This window comes from Mus musculus, chromosome 1, assembly GCF_000001635.26.
Source record: "Mus musculus strain C57BL/6J chromosome 1, GRCm38.p6 C57BL/6J".
Classification (NCBI taxonomy): domain Eukaryota; kingdom Metazoa; phylum Chordata; class Mammalia; order Rodentia; family Muridae; genus Mus; species Mus musculus.
In genome coordinates, this window is record NC_000067.6 from 37,128,709 (window position 1) to 37,151,632 (window position 22,924).

Below are 22,924 nucleotides of genomic sequence, written 5' to 3' on the forward strand. Positions count from 1 at the left end.
ATTTATTTTTTTACACTATATCATTTGTCTTTCTCTTTTACCCTTTCCAAAAACATGTTGTATTACTGCTTTTGTGCATAGGTGTTTGTCTGCATGTATGTCTGTTTGCCACATGCATGCCTGATACGTATGGGGGCCAGAAGAGGGCTTCAAATTCTCCTTGTTATCTTTTCAGCCACCAGAAATGGTGATGGACCACGTCAAACTCTTTCAGAACATCCCCATCTGTGCCATCTCCTTCAGTTACAACGATGAGGTTGCGAACGAGTTCTTGAAGGAGCTTGCTGCCTTGACCGGAGGCGAGTTCCGAGCTTATAACTTTGGCTGCAAGGATCCCATTCAGGATACTCAGGTGGGAACTTGGCACACTGAGGAAATGGTTCACTCATTCATTCATTCGTTCGTGCATTCATTCATTAGAGTGTTACGAGTCTCAAAGATCAGCTCCTGAGCTGGGAGAACTGCAGCCATACACAAAACTAAGCAAAGCAGCTGGTGCAGTAATGATGCCCCAAGGTTGGTCCAAATGTGGCCTGAGGATCTCAGAACTTGTGACAATGTGAGCCTGGATCAAGGTCACAGGTACAAGCCAGGAACTCCTATCATGGCTAATGGCCCAAGGATCTTAGTAAGTTTTGTTGTGATCTTCTTCATTTTCCTCTTCCACCTCCTCCTCAGTTGTTGCTTTTGTGTGTAGGTGTTTGTTTGCGTGTATGTCTACGTGCAATATGCTTGTGCCTATGGGGGTCAGAAGAGTGCCTCAAATGCCTTGGAGTTACAGATGGTTAGCACCACAGGGCTGTTAAGAATAGACCCTGGTGCAAGGCAGAGGCAGGCAGATTTCTAAGTTCGAGGCCAGCCTGGTCTACAAAGTGAGTTCCAGGACAGCCAGGGCTACACAGAGAAACCCTGTCTTGAAACAAAAACAAAAACAAAAACAAAAACAACAAACAAAACAAAGCAAGAATAGAACCTGGGTCCTTTGCAAGAACAGCCAGCGCTCTTTAACCACTGGGCCATGTCTCCAGACCACACGTATACTGGCCTTTAACTAGCTACCTCTTAACTTCTCAAGGAATGCAACTATGTGACCATCTGATAAAATAATTCACACTGATGGGGAAAGGGGACAGAGTAACTGAAAGTATTCCCTGACCCTCTAGCCCTGGCCTGAGGATGTGATTTCAATGTTTGCCAGGTTTTTAAGGCTCCTGCTTGAGGTTCAGTTAAGGCGTGGAGACATCTGTATAGTTTAAAGGCATTGGGATTTTAATTTTTATTTATTTATTTTTTTTGCTGACTCAGTCTCTCAGCTAGTGTCCAATTCTCCGCCATTTCATCTCTCCACATGGTTCCTCAGAGCCGGACTCCAGCTCTGCTCAACTCCAGCCGAGCCTCCATTCTTCTTCCTCCTGTTTCCCTCAGCATCTCTGCCTGCCTGGAAGTCCTGCAGTACTTCCTGCCTCAGCTCCAGCTTCCAGCTGTTTATTATTCTAAAAGCCACACCCCTTACTCTGGGGTAGGCTGAGGAAGGTCACCTTCCCTTAGGGCAGCTTGGCTTCCTTGTAAAGGCAGGTGAGGAAGTGAATATTACACACCCCCTTAACCAGGCATTGCAGCTTCAAAGAACAATTGAAAACCCAAGGACAGAACATGCAACATTTGTGGGTCATCAACTCAGGGAGCTCTTCTGTAGGAAACCGTGCTTACTGCTCATTCTCCTCCGTTTTTTTTTTTTTTTTTTTTTTTTGGTTTTTCGAGACAGGGTTTCTCTGTATAGCCTTGACTGTCCTGGAACTCACTCCGTAGACCAGGCTGGCCTCGAACTCAGAAATCTGCCTGTCTCTGCCTCCCAAGTGCTGGGATTAAAGGCATGCGCCACCACTGCCCGGCCGTCATTCTCCTTCTTGTATGTAGAGACCTAGAACTGTTATCAGGACAAATCAGAGATATGAACAACTCTTGGTCTGAGGAGACTACCCTCTGAGAACCGAACCAGACAAAAGGACCTCAGGGGACTGTGCTCTGAGATCACCCTATACTAATGACAACAACCTGGTGGGGAAAGAGCTGCAGACCCTGTTGGAACAGTTGCAGGAGTTCCCATGCACAGCAAACCTGCCGACTTTTAGACAGAGGTTCAAAACAATTCCAAGAGGGAAAGACCACCTTTTCAACAAATAATTGGAACAACTGACAGTCCTCAGGCAAAACCCCAGTCTAAGTGCTGATCTTCACACACAGAGAGCACGCATGCGCAAAGTAAATCACAGGCTCCAATATATAAATTATAACAAATTATATAATATTTGTTTCCCTGTCAGCTACTCAGAGGATGAAATACAATGAAATAAACCCTGGCTTATTTTATATTATGTACTTTCTAATGTATTATCACAGTAACAGAAAGTAAACTAGAATAGCTAGCCTGGGAACTTTAATGAGACCCTGTCATAAACTTAAAGTGGGGCTGGGATATATAAGTTGGTGGTAGAGTAGTGGCCTAGCATGTAGAGTACCCAGGGTTCAAACCCCAGGGCTATAAAAACAAACAAAAAGTGTCCATCTAGAAAACCTGGGAAACACATCAGACATTCCACTGAGGAGGCCCAACAGAAGTGGGAAAGAAGCCAGGCCAGGAGGCCAGATGCCACCAGCACAGGCCAGGAGGCCAGATCCCACCAGCACAGGCCAGGAGGCCAGATCCCACCAGCACAGGCCAGGAGGCCAGATCCCACCAACACAGGCCAGGAGGCCAGATCCCACCAGCACAGGCCAGGAGGCCAGATCCCACCAGCACAGGCTAGAAGGCCAGATGCCACCAGCACAGCCCAGGAGGCTGGATCCCACCAGCACAGGCCAAGAGGCCAGATGCCACCAGCACAGCCCAGAAGGCCAGATGCTACCAGCCTTAGAGGAATACTACCTAAGCTACAGCACATGTCACTCCATGTCTGTCAGAATGGCGGAGAAAACTACATGCTGGCAGGTTGGGGAGAAACAGGGTCACTAACACATTGTTGGCTGGAGGATAAAATACAAGCCACATTGGAAAGCAGTCCGGTGGTTTCCATCAAAGCCAATGTTTAATTGCTGTAAGACCTGGTCCTTGGTGTAGCGGGCATGCATTTCAGAGAATGAAAGCTTGGATTCATATAAAGTATAGGGAGCTCTGCATCTATCAAAGCAATGGAGTTCACAGTTAAATGGTTTCCCTCAAGGTGACCCCGCCCCACATGGCTTCACTGCTGAACTGTAGAGAGGAGTAATTAATATCAGTTCAAGTGCAAGGACCTGGGTGTGGCCTCTGAGATGGGGAGAAAGATGATCTTGGTGGATAGGTTCTTGTAAAACTCAGAGAAGAGGGAGTACTTCCCCATCGTCCTGTAAGCCTCTAAGATGGCTGATATTCCTCAGCTACAAATATGCAAAAGTTGAAAACCAAATTTAACAAACCAAAACAAGTATATAAAACATGTGACACACCCTGGCCATGTTGGATTTAGTGCAGAGATGCACACAACGCTAGTTTAACATTTGAAAGTCAACACATAACGCACTATATCGGTACACTTATTTTTAATGTTTTTTTGTTCTATCGTTTATTTTATGTGTATGAACATTTTGCCTGCATGTGTGTCTGTGGACCACATGCATGCCTGGTACTCTTGGAGGACAGAAGAGGGCACCGGATCCCTTGGAACCGGATCACAGACGATTGTTCCTTTGGAAGAGCAGCCAGTGCTCTTAAGTGCTGAGCCCTCTCTCCCATCCACTATTGTTATTTTTATTTATTCTTTGACAATTTCACGCATGTACACATCCTCTATTATTTCCTTTGAACTCTTCCAGGCCCTACCAACCCACCTCCCTGATGACAAATAGCTTCCGGAGTCCAATCAGTGCTGACCCTGTGTGAATGTGTATGGGGCCATCTACTGGGTCACGAGGTTAACTGCCAACAAATACCTCGGCTTATTACAGACAAAATAGAAGTTAAGGCTACGGGGAAGGCTCAGTGATTAAGGGTGCTTGCTCCTCTTCCAGAGGACCCAAGTTCAGTTCCCAGCACTCTCGTGTCAACTGACAACCAACTAGCTCCAGTTTCAGGGGATCACACGCACTCTTCTGGCCTCATGTTGTACACAGACACACAAGCCGGTAAAACACTCGTAGTTAATAACCATCTCGGTTTATACATCATGACAAACTTTTTTACCAGGTTCAGTAATAACACATTTTTGTAACAATCAAATCCTCCAACATCAGACAAGCTGCAAGGATGTTACCCCCGCTGCTCTGGCCCATCTTCCCAAGGTCCCAGTTAGTGCATCAGAAGCACAAGGAACGGAGGGCACAGGGTGAGAGGAAGTCTATCGTTATCTTCATTCAGCTTCGTCATCTAGGTAGAAAATCTGATCACTCTACCCAATCATTTACTTCTAGCCAGAGTATAAGTCATAAAAGGAAATGTACAAAACCCAACTTTGTTTCTTCCTAATAGCAAAGAGTAGACAATTAAATAGACCTCACTGAAAATAGCAGCAAAAAATAACAATAATAGTGATAATAGAAATAATAACTGTATAAGTAATAATAATAATGATGATGATGATGATAATGATAATAAAAACTGTATCAGAATATGTGAAAGACCTTCACATGGACCAGGAAGAAGCCCAGCTGAGAGGTGTGTTCTGAGTGTGCTAGAACACTTAGCAGCATTAGGCTGTACATTCTCTCCAGTGGATCTGTCAACCCAGTACAATCCCAGTCAAAAATCCCAGCAGGATTTTAATGAGCATTAACAGACTGGATGATGGGTCAGTAGGTCAGAGTCCATGTTCTATGAGGACCCAAGTTTGAATCCCAGCACTAATGTAAAAAGCCAGGCATGGCTGCAGGTGCCTGCAGCTCTGGCATTATGGGACAGAGACGTGTAGATCCTGTGCCTTTGCTGCCATCAACATAACTGAGATTCGAAGTCTCTGATTCACCGAGAACCTGTGTTCAAGACAGAATATAGAAAGGGTAGAAGACACCCGAAATCAATGTCCCACCCTGAGCTCTGTGTGCCTGCATCTGCACAATCATATGCATACACATGCACACACATGCACACACATGCACACACATGCACACACATGCACACTCATGCACACCCATCAGCAAACTGACCCTATGGAAAGGCAAAGGATTTACAATTACCGAAATACCTTTTCTGAAGAACAAGTTGGAAGACAGGGTCTCCCTGTGTAGCCCAGGCTGACCCCAAACTCTTGGTTCTCTTACCTTGGTCTCCTGGAGGCTAAGGTTGCAAACATACGCCACAATGCCTACCTGAAAAAAATAGTTTTAGATAGGTTATAAAAATTATAATCCATAGACTAATAAATTGGTCATTTGGAATAAATCAATATTCAAAGCTTCCTCGCTGAGAAGACTGCTGCAATCCTGAGAAGAAACCCTGTGGAACAGGAGGGAAATGTTTTCAAATTTTGTGTCTACTAAATGGCTTACACCCCGAATATTAAAACATCCTCAAAACCCAATAATGAGGAAACCCAAAATGTGGGCAAAATTTTTAAGCAGACATTTTATCAGAATCCCACCAAGGAAGATTCAGAGCCAGGAGGACCATGGCATGAGTTCAAGGCTAACCTGGGATATATAGCAAAGCCATGTTTTAGGGGAAAACAAGACATTAACAAAAGAATATGTGCTTGGTAATAACATGAAAGGATGCTCACTGTGATTAGCAACATGAAACCCACGTTAAAACCACAAGTAGACACTATCATGCAGGTGTTAAAATGGCAGAGACTCAGCCACCATCTGTGCTGTATATTTGGGATTCCTACCTGGCTGGCAGGATCATAGACTGAACAACCATTTCGGAAAACAGTTTGGTAGTTCTTCACAAACAGTGAGGTCACCATCCACGTGATCTAGTTATCCTAGGCTCCTGTTTGCCAAAAATAACTGGAAGCATATGTCCACACAAATGACTCGTACACACTTGTCCATAGCGTTACACACGTGTTCATAGCATTATCTGTATCAGCCCAAGCCTGGAAACATCTCAGCTGCAAAAGAATGGATATTCTTTTTTTTTTTATGTTTTTTATTCAGTAGAACACTACTTAACAATAAAATGAATGAGTGACAGACTCACAGTATAATATGAATGAATTTCAAAGTAATTATGAGTGAAGGGAGCCCCAGAGGACTCAGGCGTTTATTCTGTGACTGCATTTGTAAAATATTCAAACTAATTTTTAGTGACAGGCTATGTTGAGTAGTAGCTTGGTAACTGGGGAGGGGTTGGGGAGGCAGTGGATATGTTTATTGCTTTTGTCATAATGACGTCACAAGTGTGACTATGTAAATTCTTCTTCTTGTATGTGAACAATAAACTATAAAGCTGGTTGGACATGGAATAGTAGAAAAATCCCACAAGATTTTTCTTTTAAAAAAGATTTATTTATTATGTATACAGCATTCCTCGTGTATGTATGTATGCCTGCAGGCCAGAAGAAGGCATCAAATCTCATTACAGATGGTTGTGAGCCACCATGTGGCTGCTGGGAATCAAACTCAGGACCTGTGGGAGAGCGGCTGGTGCTTTTAACCTCCGAGCATCTCTGCCTGAGGCTGTTAAGTCTCTGTCCAAGGTGTCTGTGCTCTCCCAGGAGCTAGTGACGCGTTCACTTCTCATTTCTGCAGGATGAAGATCTGAACCTTTTGCTTCAGGAAATGGAGCAGGGTCACAGCGACCTGGAGAAGATGCAGGAGCTCTACATGGAGTCCTTAGTCGTTGACTGGTGGTACAACGCAGACAAGGACACGGATAGCAAGTGAGCTGCCAAACCGCCTGTCACTGTGGCTGGGTCCTGTCCCTGACTCCCCCTCTGCTTCCACGCCCACCACACACCCTCCCTGCTCCCCCCCCCACTCCTATCTCCCTCTCCTGCTCTCCATTTTCTGAAGAGCCTTAGGCGATCTAGTGAGAGAAGCACGTAGTCTGGCCATGTTAGGATTTTTCACAGAGAGAGGATGGTCTTCTAATGGTGGATAGAGGTGGTCACATATACACTTTATATACTCCATCCATTAGAGGAAGCCACCCCCACCCTTGAACAGTGTCGGGGCAGGGAGTGATGCCCGAGCTTGAGACTTAGCCCAGGAATCAAAGGCTTGTGGTTTGGGGTTCATTCTGTATAACTTTGACAGCACCTTAACCTCCTCTCACACCTTCCTGTGGCCTGGGATCTGCTTCCTTATCAGGGCTGTGGTGATAGGTTTGGGATAGATAGACACCTCTCCGTCCTTTTTCTACCCCATATTATGAGTCTCATTTATGGTCCCAGCAAAATCACAACTGATCCCAACTCTCGGGAAATGTGTCGAATCTTATTAAAGTGATTTAAGATTGTTTGTACAGATACTCATGCCTTGTCCGCTAAGAAATTATCTAAAGGGGAGATAGATAGCAAATGGAAAGATGAAAATACATTTATTAAGCAGAACCTTTTATCCATCTAAACAAAGTCTTCCTATTAACAAATTAAGCATTAGCACAGATACCAAATTTGGAGAAGAAAGGCCTGTCCTATAGAAGGAGATTCTTGTAGTGTTTTCTCTTGGGAATTGAGGAAGCACAAATGCGCTTCTAAATGTTGCAAATAAACTGAAAACTAAGTAAGCAAACATTCCTTGAGTATAAGCCAGCTTCTCTGTTCTTTCACCCAGCACCTTAGCTGCCTTCCTTTTACCAAAGCTGTTTAAACAAACTCTTACCAAAATGGGCAGCTGCTGCTTAGACCACGGATTTGGTCAGTTGTCTATTGTCTGAGAAGCCCAGGCTGTGCTCTTCTGTGTTTTCTGTTTCAAGGGCTGAGAGGTCTGGGTGCTGGAGTCAGAAACATTTCCTACTGCAACTGTTAAACTTTGGGCAAGTTACTTAGACCTAAGGAGGCTCAGCGTCCCCTTCTGTAAGGCGGTGATAGGCGGCTGGGTGTAGGAACCCACAGTAGGAGCTCTGACTAACAGAGAAGAGAGCAGAAAACAGAGCCTCAGTCTACAGGTGCCAAACTTCCCTTTAACTTAATGACGCTAGGAAAGAGACTTCTCCACTTAGCTATTAACAACAGACTACCGATTTGAAGTTTCCCATTAGGGTTAAACAAATAAATGAATAAATAAAATAATAAAAATGTAACAGCCTCCAAATTTTTTTTTTTTTTTTTTTTTTTTTAAACTGAGGCAAACCATGCGCCAGGAGAAGCGGGTGCACCAGTTCTGGTCTTTTCTGCCTCGGGATGTACAATGTGGATATAGTCACACAAAGGTTTGAACACAGGGCAGGGCCACACAGCTGTCCTGTGGCTGATGTTTTCAGAGCCCAGAGACAGAAACACCTGGGAAGAGACTTGAGCATTTCTGGATCCTTCTTGGTCTCAGATTCTCCAGAATCGTCTGCTGCCATCTTGGCAGGCGTGGGACGTCTACGCCTTTACAGGCGCTTGCCGGATGACACTGGGGTTGGAGAATTGGGTTTCCATAATGCTCACATGCTTACAGTCTATGCTTCCTCCCGTTCATCCTCACAGCAGCCCTGTGTAGTCAGAGCACGATGGACCAAGGATGCTTAGAGTGGACTATAGTACTTCAGTGAGGTCACACATCTGGAAGGAACAGAGCTGTGATGGGAGCCACCTGACCATGCTCCTATGTCCGTGCACCCAGACATATTAATGCTTAATTTGATAATAGGAAGACTGAGTTTTGATAAATAGGAAAATTGGATTAATATGTGTATTTTTGGCCTTCCCGTTTAGCCAGTGCTCATAGTTAGAAGGGGCTATCCCCCTGAGAGAACAGCCTGGGGATGCTCAGGTCTTCAAGTCTGTAGTGTTCAGTGTGAATGTATTAGTGGGCTTTTCTTCCTTCCTAATGGACTTCTCCTTTTACCCTCCTTTTTATTGGTCTACTTAAAAAAAAAAAATCTGAATCAAACAGACACCAAAAGGAAATCTTGTCCATGGTTTCAACTCCAGAAGAGCGTGCAAACTCCCAACCCGACGCCGATTCACTGGCTTCTTCACCCCCAAATGTGTCTACAGGATCATGGAAGTTTTTGGAGGAAAAGACACAGAAAAAGAAAATCCTCCATGCAGGTACCTGGGCATAGGATGGTGTGACTCTTGCCTGGTTTTCCTCCAGTGAGATGCACTAAAGCGAAACCCACATGGGAGTCCTTTTAAAACCCTAACTTAAGCATTCCGTTTGTTTATTTGGGTGTCTTGCTCATTCCTGGCAAGCCCAACACCTTTGAGCTACCCTCAACCTCTTGTGCATGATTTTTCAATGCAATTTTAATTAAGACAACTGGCATGATATTATAAATAGCATTATTCTGTAGTTGTCCCCCCACCCCCACCTCCCATCCACCCCACCCCTGCTGTGGGTAATATCTCACAGAACCGTATTACAACGCCATAATCAGGATATTGATATTGGTAAGACCCAATGTTTTTCTTCAGATTGTCCCAACTTTTCTTGTCTGACTGTGTTTTCAATCAAGTGTGCAGGCACATACTCTTAACCCTACACTCAGGACGCAGGGTAATTCCTTGGCCGTGAGGGTCCCATAGGTTGCCCATTTACAGTCACACCCCTACACCTTACATACCTTTCTCTAGTCTTTGGGAATTACTATGTTCATATATATAATATATAACATATATAATTTTACTTCAAATAATACAAATATAAGAATAATAGCAATACAAGCAAATCATACTATAGTAATATTTCTCACTTTTCTCACTCAGCATAATTTTCTATAAATCTATGTAAGATTTTACAGGTGTCAACAGTTCATTTCTTTTATATTGGTGAGTAGCATTCCAGGTGATATATGTACCACACCTGCTTTAACAGATAAATTAGCAGATAAATGATCTGTTGACTAATCCACATTGTGTAAAGTTAGCCTATTATAAATAAAGCAGATTATGAGCAGCATGTACAGCTTCAACGGATCTCTTAGCTTTCCGTTAATGAGGGTAAACAGCCAAGAGTAGAGCTGCCACCTCCCATGGTAATTCAACATCTCACTGTAAAGAAAATTACCACTTTTCCCAAAGCAACGGTGCCATTTTGCCTGAGGAAGTGACCAGCTTTTCTACATCTTCAACATCAAATCTTACCATGTCTTTAAACTCTTCATCTCCCTGATGATTGTGTGATAGCTCACAGTGATTTTAATTTGTGTTTCTGTAGTTGCTAACGATGTCGGTCGTCCTCAGGCATGTCACTGTTAGGGCTGTTTGCCAGTCGGTGGCCACCTCTGATGACACATCTTAGGCTTGTAGGGTGATGGGTGAGTTTTAAGAATTCCCCCTATGTTTAGACATGAGGCCTCAGATCAGCCATTTGTAACCTTTCCTCTCCGTTTGTGGCTGTTCTTCCTTCCACAGTAGGGTCTTTCCGCAAACAGAGGACTGTAATAGATCAGGTTTTTCTTTCTTGGATCCTTACTTTGGCTTCAAATATAAATTCTAGCTTTAAGTCTTGAAGATTATTTCTTTTCTTAGAAATTGCATGGTTTTTCTTTTCTATTCGCCATTCTGTATAAGGGTTGAGGTTCAGATCAAAATATCTTCCTTCCCTCTGCTCTGTCTCCTTTTCTCTCTCTCATTTTCTTCTCTTTCTTCTTTTCTTCTCTCTCTCTCTCTCTCTCTCTCTCTCTCTCTCTCCCTCCCTGCATCTCTGTCTCTCTCTTTTATTTGGGGCTATAGTTATTACTATAGTGTGATTTGTTTTTTATTACTATCATTGTTGTAATATTTTTATTGTTTAAAATTTGTATTATTTAGAATAAAATTTTATTTTTATTATTTAAAATGAATTAAAATGGGTTCTTCCTCCCAGTCCCATGCTCCCAGAAATAAGGCTCAGACTCAAAATATACTTACAATACCTTGGCCATACAGCTAGGCTCTCCTCTGGCCAGAAGCATAACTTGAGATGAGCCATTTGTTTTAGCCTACATTCTGCCATGTGGAATATAGAATGTGGTGCCTGTGCTCAGGTTCCGCACATCCGTTTCCTCACATCTTCCAGGATGGCTCTTCCTATGCTTTGCTCTCTCCCAGAATCCTTTCTGCTTCCCAGATATCCCACCTCCTATTTCCTGCCTAAGCCATGGGTCATCAGATTTTTTTTTTTTATTGATTGGTGAGACATCCATGTAGACGTAAGATATTCTCTCTACATTATTTTAAATTTAAATATATTTTGGTCATATTCTTCCCCGCCCCCAAGTCCTCCTAGATCCTCTCCCCCTCTTTACTCACCCATTGAGTTCTTTTTCAATGAACAAAATCACAATCCAACAACGAAAGCCCCCCAAACCAAGAAAACAGAATAAAACCATCCCCTTCACAGGAATTCTTACAGGAACTTGAAGAAAATCCATGGAAGAAATGCCTGCTGCTTTACCAGGCCCGTGGTTAACTAGCCTTCTCATACAGCCCAGGACCACCTGCATAAGGAATAGTGCCACCCACGGTGAGCTAGGTCTCCTCACATCAACTAGCAATCAAGACCATCCCCACAGGCTAATCTGATCTGAGCAGTCCCTCAGCTGAGACTTTCTTCCCAGGTGACTCTAGGCTGTGTCAAGTTGTCAGTTAAAGCTAACTAAGGCAACATCTTAAATATTGCCTATTTGGTTTCAGCGTATGACTGCAATCTATCACCCCAGTGGCTAATTATTTTGTACATTTATGTGTGTGTGCATATGTGTCTCTGTGTGTGTATGTACATGCTGTGTATAGTTATGAAAGATTTAGGGTGTGCATGTGAGTGTATATACGTGTGTGTGTGTGTGCGCTCATGCATGTATGTATGTGTACATGGTGTGTGTACTTATAGAGGAGATAAGGTATTCGTGTATGTACACAGTGTGTACTTATGGAGGAGATAGTGTATGTACATGCATGCATTCATGCATGCATGTGTGTATGTGTGTACACGGTGTGTGCCTATGGAGGAGTTAGGATGTTTTACCTTGTTTGTTTTGTTTTGTTTTGTTTTGAGACAGGGTCTTTCAGTGGCCTGGCCCTTCCAACAGGCTAGACTGGGGAATTAGCAAGCCCCAGGGAAGTGCTCCCCCACCCACACACAGTGATAGGATTTCAAGCATGCTCTGGCTTTTTGCTTTCAGTTGCTTTCCAAGGATGAAACTCAGGCTCCCACCGCAAGCACCTTCTTGACTGAGCTATTAGTCTCCAGTCTAACGTTACATTGACTTAACAAAGCAGTTCTCCATCCATCTCTAACTCCCATAACCCTCTCTCTGTGGTATCAACAGAATCAACCAAAACGAGCCTCCTCAGAAGCCACATCTCCAACTTCAAGAGCAGCAGCAACAAAGACAGCTCCAACTCCAGCTCCAGGAGCCACACCTCAGCTCTCAGCAACAGAGGCAAGCGCGCCAGGCCTCCTACCCTGGAAGCCCCATTCATCTTTTTGCCCACTGGTCTATGCCTGGCAGACCTGGGTGAAATATGCTTGAGGGAGTTAAGAAAATAATAAAAATAAAAGGTCACCCTTGAAATGTTGCAGATTTCTCCCTCAGAGGCTCCCTGGTAAATCAGGCAAACCTAACCCTACTGCCCTGGGTTTTCTTAGGGCTAGATTTGTGCTACTTATATCTGGGTGTCAGGCAGACTCGGGGTGCACTGTCATAGTGTCAGGAGTGACATCCACTACTACTTGTGCTTTGAACTAGAAGCTCTCACACCTCATAGTAGGGTCATTTCTATCCTTGTATTTATAGAGGATGCCACCCAGTCAGCCTCTTTCTGGTTCCAACTGTCAGAGTTTTAAGGCTAAGAGTGAGGAAGGTATAACTTGCTCACTCAGTGACTGGTTAGAAGATGATTCTTCTTAAAATAATAAATGGGATAGGTTGCTCCCTATAGTGTGATCGATACATTCCAAATAAATCCTAAGTTACTAAATCCTAAGCACAGCACACAGGCCTCTCCGAAGTAGGCAGTGCCTAAATGACAAATGTCTGCCTGTGTTAACTAGTCATAGAATAACCACACTCTGCTGCAGCGCTGCTGTATGGGAAACCTTCCCAACTTGCTTGCATGTTCTCAGCCGGCTGCATGCAGTCCGCTAGCTTGCATGTTCTCAGCCGGCTGCATGCAGTCCGCTAGCTTGCATGTTCTTAGCCGGCTGCATGCAGCCTGCTAGCTTGCATGTTCTCAGCCAGCTGCAGGCAGTCTGCTAGCTTGCATGTTCTCAGCCGGCTGCAGGCAGTCTGCTAGCTTGCATGTTCTCAGCCAGCTGCAGGCAGTCTGCTAGCTTGCATGTTCTCAGCCAGCTACATGCAGTCCGCTCTTTATGGGACATGATTAACGTAACACGGTTTCTCAAGCATTTAACCAACTCACACCTGAACTTCTTTTCTTTGAGCTGCTGCTAATTCAGTGAAGGAAGAGTCCTTTCCGTTTAGAAATTCAAGTTTATATAAGGATATACATTTAAAGTCCCCAATACTAATTTCAACATTTGAACTTAATGATTCAACAGAATCTAACAGCCTTTGGTTTCCCATTCTAAGTGGAAGAACCGTGAAACAGAAGTGTCCAAATAAAAAAACATTGATCAAGTTGCTCCTCTAACAGTTGTGAGGGAGCCTAATACTGAGCGATCACTGGAGCATCATAGTCTTGCCACGTGGTTTAAATGTGGGTCTGGAGAAGACCTATGAGCGAATTTTCCCATAGAGAGATGCTTTCTTCATGGGAGGTAAGGCAGGGCAGTGTCACCCGTGCCTGCGACTGCAGTGGATGCTGCTAATGCATTCTGCCCGAGAGCCTACTCCGATAGGCTAAGCTATGGCCTCAGAAGCGGGCTGCCGTTATCTCTCTACCTGAATGAATGTGAGGCGTCCTTGATGTCGGCCCCAGTAGACAGATTCCACTTCCTTCCACAGAAATGAGCGTCCTGCTGACGAACAAGTGTCTAGATGACAAATTGTCAGAAAGCGCCAGTGGAAATGGAAGCCAAGTTAGTGGCCACACGTGAGTGCTTTAATCTAAGGAGGACTGTCTGTTCTGGTTTTGTTTACGAGCGACTAAGTTGCACATTTTTAAACTCTATAGTCTGTGTTCTTAGCTCTTCAGACACGTCCTCCAAAACCTGGCTCCAAACTCATGGCCTGGTGGCCAAGAAACTCACCATCGCAGATGCCTTGGCTGGAGCCATGGTACCCCACAGCTCCACCTATGTCCCCATCCTGAATAAGAATGTTGTCTCCAAGGTCTTTGATGAGGTAACGTGATTGCCTGTGTGCCTGTGTTTGAAGAGTTTTTTTTTTGTTTGTTTGTTTGTTTTGTGTTTTGTTTTCTGCTTAAATTTAAAAAGTAGCCTGCTTTGATGTCTTGAGCAGCTGTAGCAGAGATGTTTTAACGGAAGTTGCATGTGAATGAGAGAGAGGAGAGGTGGGGATTCTAAAGACTTCTCCTTCTAGGGTGGGAGGAACTGGCCGTCACTGAGCTGGAAGAAACAGGTGGGTCTACAGAGATGCTGAAAACTCTCTGGTAGGAGTTATGAATGAACATTCAGGGTCAGAGAGACCGAGGACAGGAAGGCTTGGCTGAAGAGACGAGGCCCTTTCTTTTCCCAAGTTGAATGACATTTTTTTTTCTCTATTATGAAAGCCACCACAGGCAAGAAGCGGGGGGAAGGGAGGAGGTGATAAATCTGAGGTAGAGAAGAAACTTTCCTAGAGAAGAAAAAAATCCTTCAGTATGAGTGTTTGTGGTAAGGTATATGTGTCCAAGGCCATGTAAGTATAGTTAGGCCCAGTCGGCCCTTGGGTCTGTGAGCTCTTTATCTACGGCTCCAACCAATCTTAGATCAAAAGTCGCCTCTGTGTTGAGCGTGTCCATCTCCCTGTTACTGCCTAACCAATGCAGTAAAACAGGTATTTAGGTAGCACTTACAGTGTAGCGGGTGTTGTGAATAGTTGGTAATTTAGGGAACAGAGGAGGATGTGGGAGGCTATATGCAGAAAACCCCTCCGTTTTACATCAGGGTCGTAAGCACCTGAGAAATTTGGTATTGGCAGCTGTGGTATGGTAGTATGTTCAATAGCCAGTACCTCTACCATGAGGATCAATTGTACTAAGAAGGAGCCGCAGTGTTTTGGAAGGGAGAAATCTGGATCGACAGTGGCTGTGACAGCCCTGTACATGACCCATGCAAGCTCAGGCCACACCAAAGCCCAGCATGCACAGGGGAGGCTGGCATGAGATCCCACCACTAGCTGAGGCGCTATTGGCACTTAATAGCCTCTGGGAGAGGGAGTGTTACTTCTTTAAGGTATGGCCTCCAGTAGGTAGGACAAGCGCCGGTGAATGGCCCCACGCTCCAGATTATGTGAGCAATGCAGTTAGACTCAGTGGACTTTAAAAACGTTAGGGTACAGTGATGGGCAGGGAGGGAAGGGAGGGTTGATCTGGGAAGGATATAGAGGAAAGGCATGCGTACTACCAACATTTATAAAGTTCTCAAAAAACTAATACATACAGTATTCTGCATAAAAGCATATAAAGTAGAAACAGTTATAAGAAAACATTGTACATATACAATGGAGAGAGGCCATAAGAGTTACATCATTAATGGGCACGTGTGATTCGGTACGTGCCAGTCCTAACGTTCAGCCTGTGTACACGCATACATGCCTTCTCACCACGGCAGGACATGAACATGATAAATACGCCACTGAAAAATCTGGAGAGAAAGCTGAAGAGACACACAAAAATATTTAACTTTAGGGGCAACCAGATACATGCGGTAGGACAAATCCAAGCTGAAAACTAATCGGATACCCCTCTCCCCATCAAATTGGAAAGGTTAAAAAAAAAAAAAAATCAAGGGCCAGGGAGATGGCTGGGTGGATCAAGGCTTCCGCCACCAAGTCTGACTTGAATAGGATGGGAAAGTTAGTTACCCCTGCAAGTTCGTCCTCTGGCCTCTACGTATGTGTTAATTAAGGACTTCCAACTTTGTCTTGAAGAAAACGAGAGAAGCTTTTTTCCCCTGGAGAAAGCTCAGCATTTTGGCGACAGGTAAAGGACAGTGTAGAGATGTGATACTGAGCGCCCAAGAGTCAGGAGGCAAGTCTGGACTGCAAGGGCCCTGTGGGAACACTGGACATCAGTGGAGGCTGGTGTGAAGTCATGTTGGCTGGGCCAAATGGTATGAGGCAGAGAGAACAAAGGGTTTAGAATGATCCTTAAGACTCGGTGTCAAAAGCACACAGCGGAAGCAAGGCTGCTATTCAACCGATAGACTTGACAAAACTGGGTATGCCCCACGGAGAATGAAATTAGACCAACAACTCTCCCTATGGAGAAACTTCAATTCAAAGTGGGTCAAAGCTTAAAACGTGAAACGCCAAGACTGCTAGAGGAAACCAGGGGATACATTTCAAGTCACAGGCACAGTCAAGAGTGCCCCGGACAAACCCCCAGTAGCAAAGGAAACTGGCCCGAGAACCAACAGACGGGATGGCATAAGATTAAAATGTTTCTCTGCAGCAAAGAAAATGTCCCAGGTGCAAACACACAACCCACAGGAGGGGAGAAAAATCTTTGCTAGCTGTACTTCAGACAGGAGGTTGATGTCTACCATATATAAAGAACCAAAAGAATTAAAGAATTCAATGAGAAACTACCTAATGAGAAATGTGGAAATGAAATGAACAGACCATTCTGGCAAGAATTTTTTTTTAAAGCCCTCGACATCCTTAGCCATGAAGGAAATGCTAATTTAAACCACTTGGATAGTCCTGTCTCACCCCAGTCAGAATGGCTCACAAGAAATGACCACGAATGTGTGGAGGATGTGAGGAAGGAGGGGGCCCTGAACCACCGCTGGGGGGAGGAGAGGTCTAACACAGCTATTATGGAAGCATTTGCTCAAGAAAATTAGAAACTATGATCTGATCCAAATACTCTACCCCATGGACTTCCTATCGTACGGCAGAGATGTCTGTGGGTCCATGCTCATGGCTGCTGACTTCACAAAATCCAGGAAATGGAACCTGCCTAGATGTCATTCGATAGATAAGTGGATAATGAAAATATATTATGTAGTATGTATAATAAATGGTGTATTACCCATTAAAGAAAAAAAAAGGTTATGAAACCTGTGGGGAGATGTGTGGATCTGGGAAGTATTATACTAAGTGAAATGACCCAGGTTTAGGAACACAGAAATCACATGTTCTAACATGTGCGCTCCATGTCAGTTACTTTTCTGTGGCTGGTAGAGGTCATGACTAAAGCAACTGAAGGAAGAGGGAATTCTAGCTTATGGCTCCAGAGGGATTCATGTCTATCAGGGTGGAGAGGCGTGGCCACAAGCCGCAGACAGCAGACATGGCCAGGGCAGGAAGCCAAGTTCACACCCTTTACTGTAAGCACAAAGCAGAGAGAAAAATCTGTAAGTTACACCGGCTTTTTTTTTTTTAACTTTTATTTATTTATTTTTTTATCTGCACCAAAGAAAGGACAAGATATTAAGCATCTCAAAACAAAGTCAAAAGCAGAGAGCCACAAACATATAAAGCCACCTACAAAACCAAATGTATCAGGAACCAACAGTCATCTCTCTTTAATATCTCTTAGTATTAATAGACTAATTTCACTCTACAAAGACATAAGTTTTTAAACTTTTAAGGGAGCTTCTCTGCTCTTTTCCACAAAAGCCATGCTGGTTGACATTTCCACTAGCAGTGTATAGACATTACTCTTCTCTAACACCCTCATCATCATTCCTTGCCATGACTTTTCTAGACAGATGTTAGGAAAGTTACACCAGCTTTCAAGTTCGTTTGTTCTTTCTTTTTTAAAGATTCATTAATTTATTTCATGCATATGAGTACACTGTCTCTGTCTTCAGACACACTGGAAGTGGGCAACAGATCCCATTGCAGATGGTTGTGAAGCACCATGTGGTTGCTGGGAACTGAACTCAGGACCTCTGGAAGAACAGTCAGTGCTCTTAACCACTGAGCCATCTCTCCAGTCCCTAAGTCTTTTAATTTCTAAGCCTACCTCCAATGACATACTTCCTATAGCAAGGCCACAGCACCCAAGTATCTCCAAGCAATGCCACTAACCAGGAAACAAGTATTTAAATGCCTGAGACTATGGAGGTCATCCAACCCCCAACTAGATCCTAACTTTCAGTATTTATTGTAGGCACATCGTGTGAGAATAGATGCAAATTGTGAAACTAGATGATAGGAGTCCATGAGGGGAAAGGCAGGAAGGCAGAGGGCATGTGTGACATGTGAAGGAGGCTATGGCACACAGAAGAGGTAAAAAGTGTGAGGGAGAGTGAGGAGGAGAAACAGCAAAAACAAAATAAAGTTTGTTTGAAAACTACCATGATGAAGCTAACACACCTGTACACTAATTGTGGTGGTTTGAATACACTTGGCCCAGGGAGTGGCTCTATTAAGAGGTGTGGCCTTGTTGGAGTAGGTGTGTCACTGTGGGTGTGGGCTATTCAACCCTCATCCTAGCTGCCTGGAAGCCAGTATTCTGCTAGCAGCCTTCAGGTGCAGATGTAGAACTCTCAGCTCCTCTTACACCATGCCTGCCCAGATGTTGTCATGTTCCTGCCTTGATAACAATGGACTGAATCTCTGAACTTGTAAGCCACCTTTATAAGTGTTGTCTTGGTCATGGTGTCTGTTCACAGCAGTAAAACCCTAACTATATATAATAAAATCTAGATGCCACCTTGGGATTGTTATGAAGGAAAAATTCAGGAAGAGCTGGAGTTAGAGTCCTGATCTTTATGAGGACATTCTAGCATTTCGCCTCCTGAAAGCAAGGGCAAAGGGAAGAGCATGGGCATTTTCCCATGAGTACTTGTGTTTGGCACCTTTGGTGGCACCCTCTGTTTTCATCACAGACAGACAGACAGGATAGTGCTCCGCGAACTCACACTTTGTCATTAATAGACAGGTAAGAGTTAGAGAGTAGTAGTAATGGATGAATTTCAATCTCATCAACAAAGCATAGTTTGTGTCCTTAAAATTTTAACTTCTTTTTTTGACAAATCATAACTATATTTTAGGGCACAGTATGATGGTTTGGTATCTGTTGAGGTTTGATCTTTTGCTGTGTATTGTAAGGTTAAATGCAGGCCCCCAAGGCCTGGTTACCCCATAGACAAGAGTGTCGGCAAAGACCCAAGTGATGCTATGTGACCTTGCCCCAAAGTTATTTCTGATTGGTAAATAAAGATGCCATCAGCCAACAGCTGAGCAAAAGTGATATAGGCAGGGTTTAGGGTTCCCGGGCTTGGGGGATCAGAGGAGAACCACATGACGGAGAAGAAGGTGAATGGACGAGGAGGAGAAGCTGCCATGAGTTAGGTGAGTGCAAGAGAACACAGCCCTGAGGCATGGCCATTGGAGTGCAGAGCAGCCCAGATGGAACATAGAAAGTAATAACTCAAAGTTATCAATAGGAAAGTAGATTCTAAAAGTATAGAGGGTAGATATCTGCCCAGCTCTTTTCTGTTTAAGGCTTATTATAAATAATAAAAGTTGTTGTGTGTTTTTTATCTGGGAACTTAATAGTTAAAGGCAGGGTAAAGGCTTCCCCAGATTGGAATTAAATAAGTTCTACAGGGGGCTGGAGAGATGGCTCAGTGGCTAAGAGTGCCAACTGCTCTTCCAAAGGTTATGAGTTCAAGTCCCAGCAACCTCATGATGGCTCACAACCATCTGTAATGAGATCTGATGCCCTCTTCTGGGATGTCTGAAGACAACTACAGAGTACTTACACATAATAAATAAATCTTTTAAAAAAGTAAGTTCTACAAACAGGTATCAATTTACAATGTGGCATGATTAATTCAAGCCAATTCAAGCATATCTATGACCTTGCTTACCTGTGATCTTTTTAAGGTCTATTTTTTAATTATGTATATGCATATGTGTCTCGTGTGTGTGTGTGTGTGTGTGTGTGTGTGTGTGTGTGTGTGTGTGTGCATGTAAGTATAATGCGCACAAAGGACAGAGAAGGGCAACTTGGTTGCTGGGAAGTAAGCCAGAGTCTTCTGCAAAAACAGTTGCTCTTCATTACTAAGCCATCTTTCCAGCCATGATGAGAGTGCATGCTCTCACCTATATATAGTCTAAAAGGGAGGAACTGCTAGATACCATGGGATCCTGGTTCCAGAGGCTGCAGTAAAGGGGCAGAGCAGAAGGCAGCGGGCAGAGATTGATCAGAAGGTACAGAGTTTGAGATTGACTGGAGGAATAGGTTTTGAGATATATTGTACAGTAGTATGACATCAGCAGTAAATGCATTGCAAAATGCCAACAAGAGTAGATCTCAAATGTCTCTCTGTTTGTATCTTTTATTCCCTAAGATTTCTTCAGGCTGGAGAGATATAAATGGAAAAAATTGAAAAACAATATGCTGGGGCCTAGAGAGATGGCTTAGCAGTTAAGAGCACTGTCTTAGCTAGGGTTTTACTGCTGTGTACAGACACCGTGACCAAGGCAACTCTTATAAGGATAACATTGAATTGGGGCTGGCTTACAGGTTCAGAGGTTCAGTCCATTATCATCAAGGTGGGAGCATGGCAGCGTCCAGGCAGGCATGGTGCAGGAGGAGCTGAGAGTTCTTCATCTTTATCTGAAGGCTGCTAGCAGAAGACTTGCTTCCAAGCAACTAGGACTAGGGTATTATAGCCCACACCCACAGTGACACATCTACTCCAACAAGGTCACACTTTCTAATAGTGGGCCGAGCATATACAAACCATCACAAGCACTGACTGCTCTTCCAGAGGTCCCAAGTTTAATTCCCAGCAACCACACAGTGGCTCACAACCATCTGTAATGGGATCTAATGCCCTCTTTTGGTGTGTCTAAAACAGCTACAGTGTACTCACATACATAAAATAAAATCTCTTAAAAAAAAAAAAAGATATGCTAAAATGTCTCCCAGCTTATTAAAGAGGCTTTTTTTTTTTTAATTGGATTATTTTGTGATAAAAAGGAAAAGGATGGAGCTGGCAAGCAGGTAGGCCCGAATCTTACCTTGATACAGGGAGAATTTTAACTGACTCTCCTCTGTTCAACGCACGGCAACACCTGTGTGTCTAGCTTTGTAAGGATTCGTGCATGGTTTCATTCATGGCTTACCTGGGCCTTCTTTCTTCTGCTGAAGCACAATGCTATTTTGCTCTCCAGTTTCCTGGACCAGTAGCAAATCGGTCACCTTGGCAATGAAGTGCTGAGCAGAAAGGTTGCCCTAGCAACTGTTCGTTACAAGATATAAAATAGGCCAGATAATTTTATCTCAGCTCTTTCAGAAAGATAAATTCATCGCCAAACCATGCACGGAATAAAACTGCTTTAGCCATTTGACAAGCCTAGAGTTCAGAGCTCTTCATTGATAATTGCTTTGAGGCAGGGGGGGGGATTGAAATAATTTGGGGGAAGATTAACCTGCATTATTGACAGCATCCATCAACTTCTTATCACCATCATCATCTCCATCATCATCTTCACCATCATCTCCATCACCTTCCTCACCACCACCACCACCATCATCACGACATCTGTTATAGCATCTCTTCTAGACCTTCTGCCTTGTCCTCTGGGTTCTATACATAGCATTGTGCCTTTGTACAACAGCTCCATCCTCTAATCCTGGAGGACCATGAAAGGTCCATGATCTATTTTCTATGATGGCTACTCATCATGTACTAGGCTCTGAGGAAAGCATTTGATGCCATTAACACATCCGCCTGAAATCCTAGCGCAGCCTGTGAGGTATCCATCCACCTCATCACATAGCCGGCTAGAATACTAGCTACAAGGAATTCCGTGATACTGTTTAAATCATATTCTCTTGCTTTTCAAATAATGGAGGATTTTTATATCCTCAGCACTTGGGAGGCTGATCAAGAGGCTGATAAGTTCAAAGCCAGCCTGGGCTACATAGTGAAGCCTAGGTCAGCCTGGGCTACAGTGTGGGACCCTGCCAAAAACAAATAAGCAAAAACCAGAAACAACAAATACAGGAGGATTAAACATAAAATGACTGATGGGAAAAATAAAAAATTTTAAATGACAGTTACTACAAAGATTATAGATATGGATTAAATATAGATAAGATATAGATCAGATATAGATGATATAGATGATATAGATGATATAGATATAGGTATGGTGTAGGTACTTACATAGGTACAAGCATAAATATACATACACACATACATACACCTATACCATATATGTGTATATATATGTGTGTTTATATACATATATGTTATATATAGGTATATATGTATATATGCCTATGTTTATCTATACATATATATGTATATGTAGATATGTCTATGTGTACCTATAATATATCTATACACACACACACACACACACACACATACACACATATGTATATATGAAAAGGAATGACCAGGCCTTTTTTATACAATTATGCCCTTTGTTCTTTTCTTTAGGTCCTAACCACAGTGAAATCACACTGTTAATAACATATTCATGCCCATATTTTCACTCAGGCATCCATCAACATCACAGAGCATCAGCAAATGCCTACTTTTTTAAAGTTTGTATCTAAAATGTGAGTAAGACACCTTGCTGGGTTTTTGTGTGATCTTGTTGACACACCACTCTGCTGGTCAGTTCTGTGGCCTGGTCTTCACTGGCTCTGTGGTGCTTTTAGACACCTCCATCTGAAGAGCATACCTTAAGATTCAGCACTTCACAGTTTGGACAGCCGTGACTTCTAGAACACTGTTGCTTCTGTATTCAGAGCTCCTGGGAGAC

At 43.6% G+C, this 22,924-nt stretch overlaps 1 protein-coding gene and 1 long non-coding RNA gene across 14 annotated transcripts in view; one reads left to right on the plus strand and one right to left on the minus strand.

The window, feature by feature from the left end:
- Vwa3b (von Willebrand factor A domain containing 3B) overlaps positions 1–22,924 on the plus strand; it is a 158,451-nt gene that overhangs the window by 99,551 nt on the left and 35,976 nt on the right. For 9 of the 11 annotated variants that reach the window (XR_001778869.2, XR_001778872.2, XR_001778870.1 and 6 more), the window contains 6 exons: positions 176–352; positions 6,727–6,857; positions 9,022–9,179; positions 12,383–12,496; positions 14,021–14,108; positions 14,203–14,359. Coding sequence is in view for 6 of the 11 variants with exons in the window: in XM_006496379.2 (XP_006496442.1) it covers positions 176–352; positions 6,727–6,857; positions 9,022–9,179; positions 12,383–12,496; positions 14,021–14,108; positions 14,203–14,359 (825 nt within the window). In the remaining 5 variants the exon portion in view is untranslated. Of the gene's footprint in view, positions 1–175; positions 353–6,726; positions 6,858–9,021; positions 9,180–12,382; positions 12,629–14,020; positions 14,109–14,189; positions 14,360–22,924 lie in introns of those variants that run through there. The other 2 variants (XM_006496382.2, NM_001370829.1) reach the window with 2 other exon arrangements.
- Gm37020 lies at positions 3,565–21,388 on the minus strand. 3 transcript variants are annotated; one of them, XR_865351.2, is made up of 4 exons: positions 21,272–21,388; positions 5,862–6,086; positions 5,217–5,340; positions 3,565–5,004 (listed from the first exon to the last, which is right to left on the minus strand). It is a non-coding gene; the product is annotated as a predicted gene, 37020 (long non-coding RNA). The 3 variants fall into 3 exon arrangements; XR_865349.2 differs by having other exon boundaries at positions 3,565–5,340; XR_865350.2 differs by lacking the exon at positions 5,862–6,086 and having other exon boundaries at positions 3,565–5,340.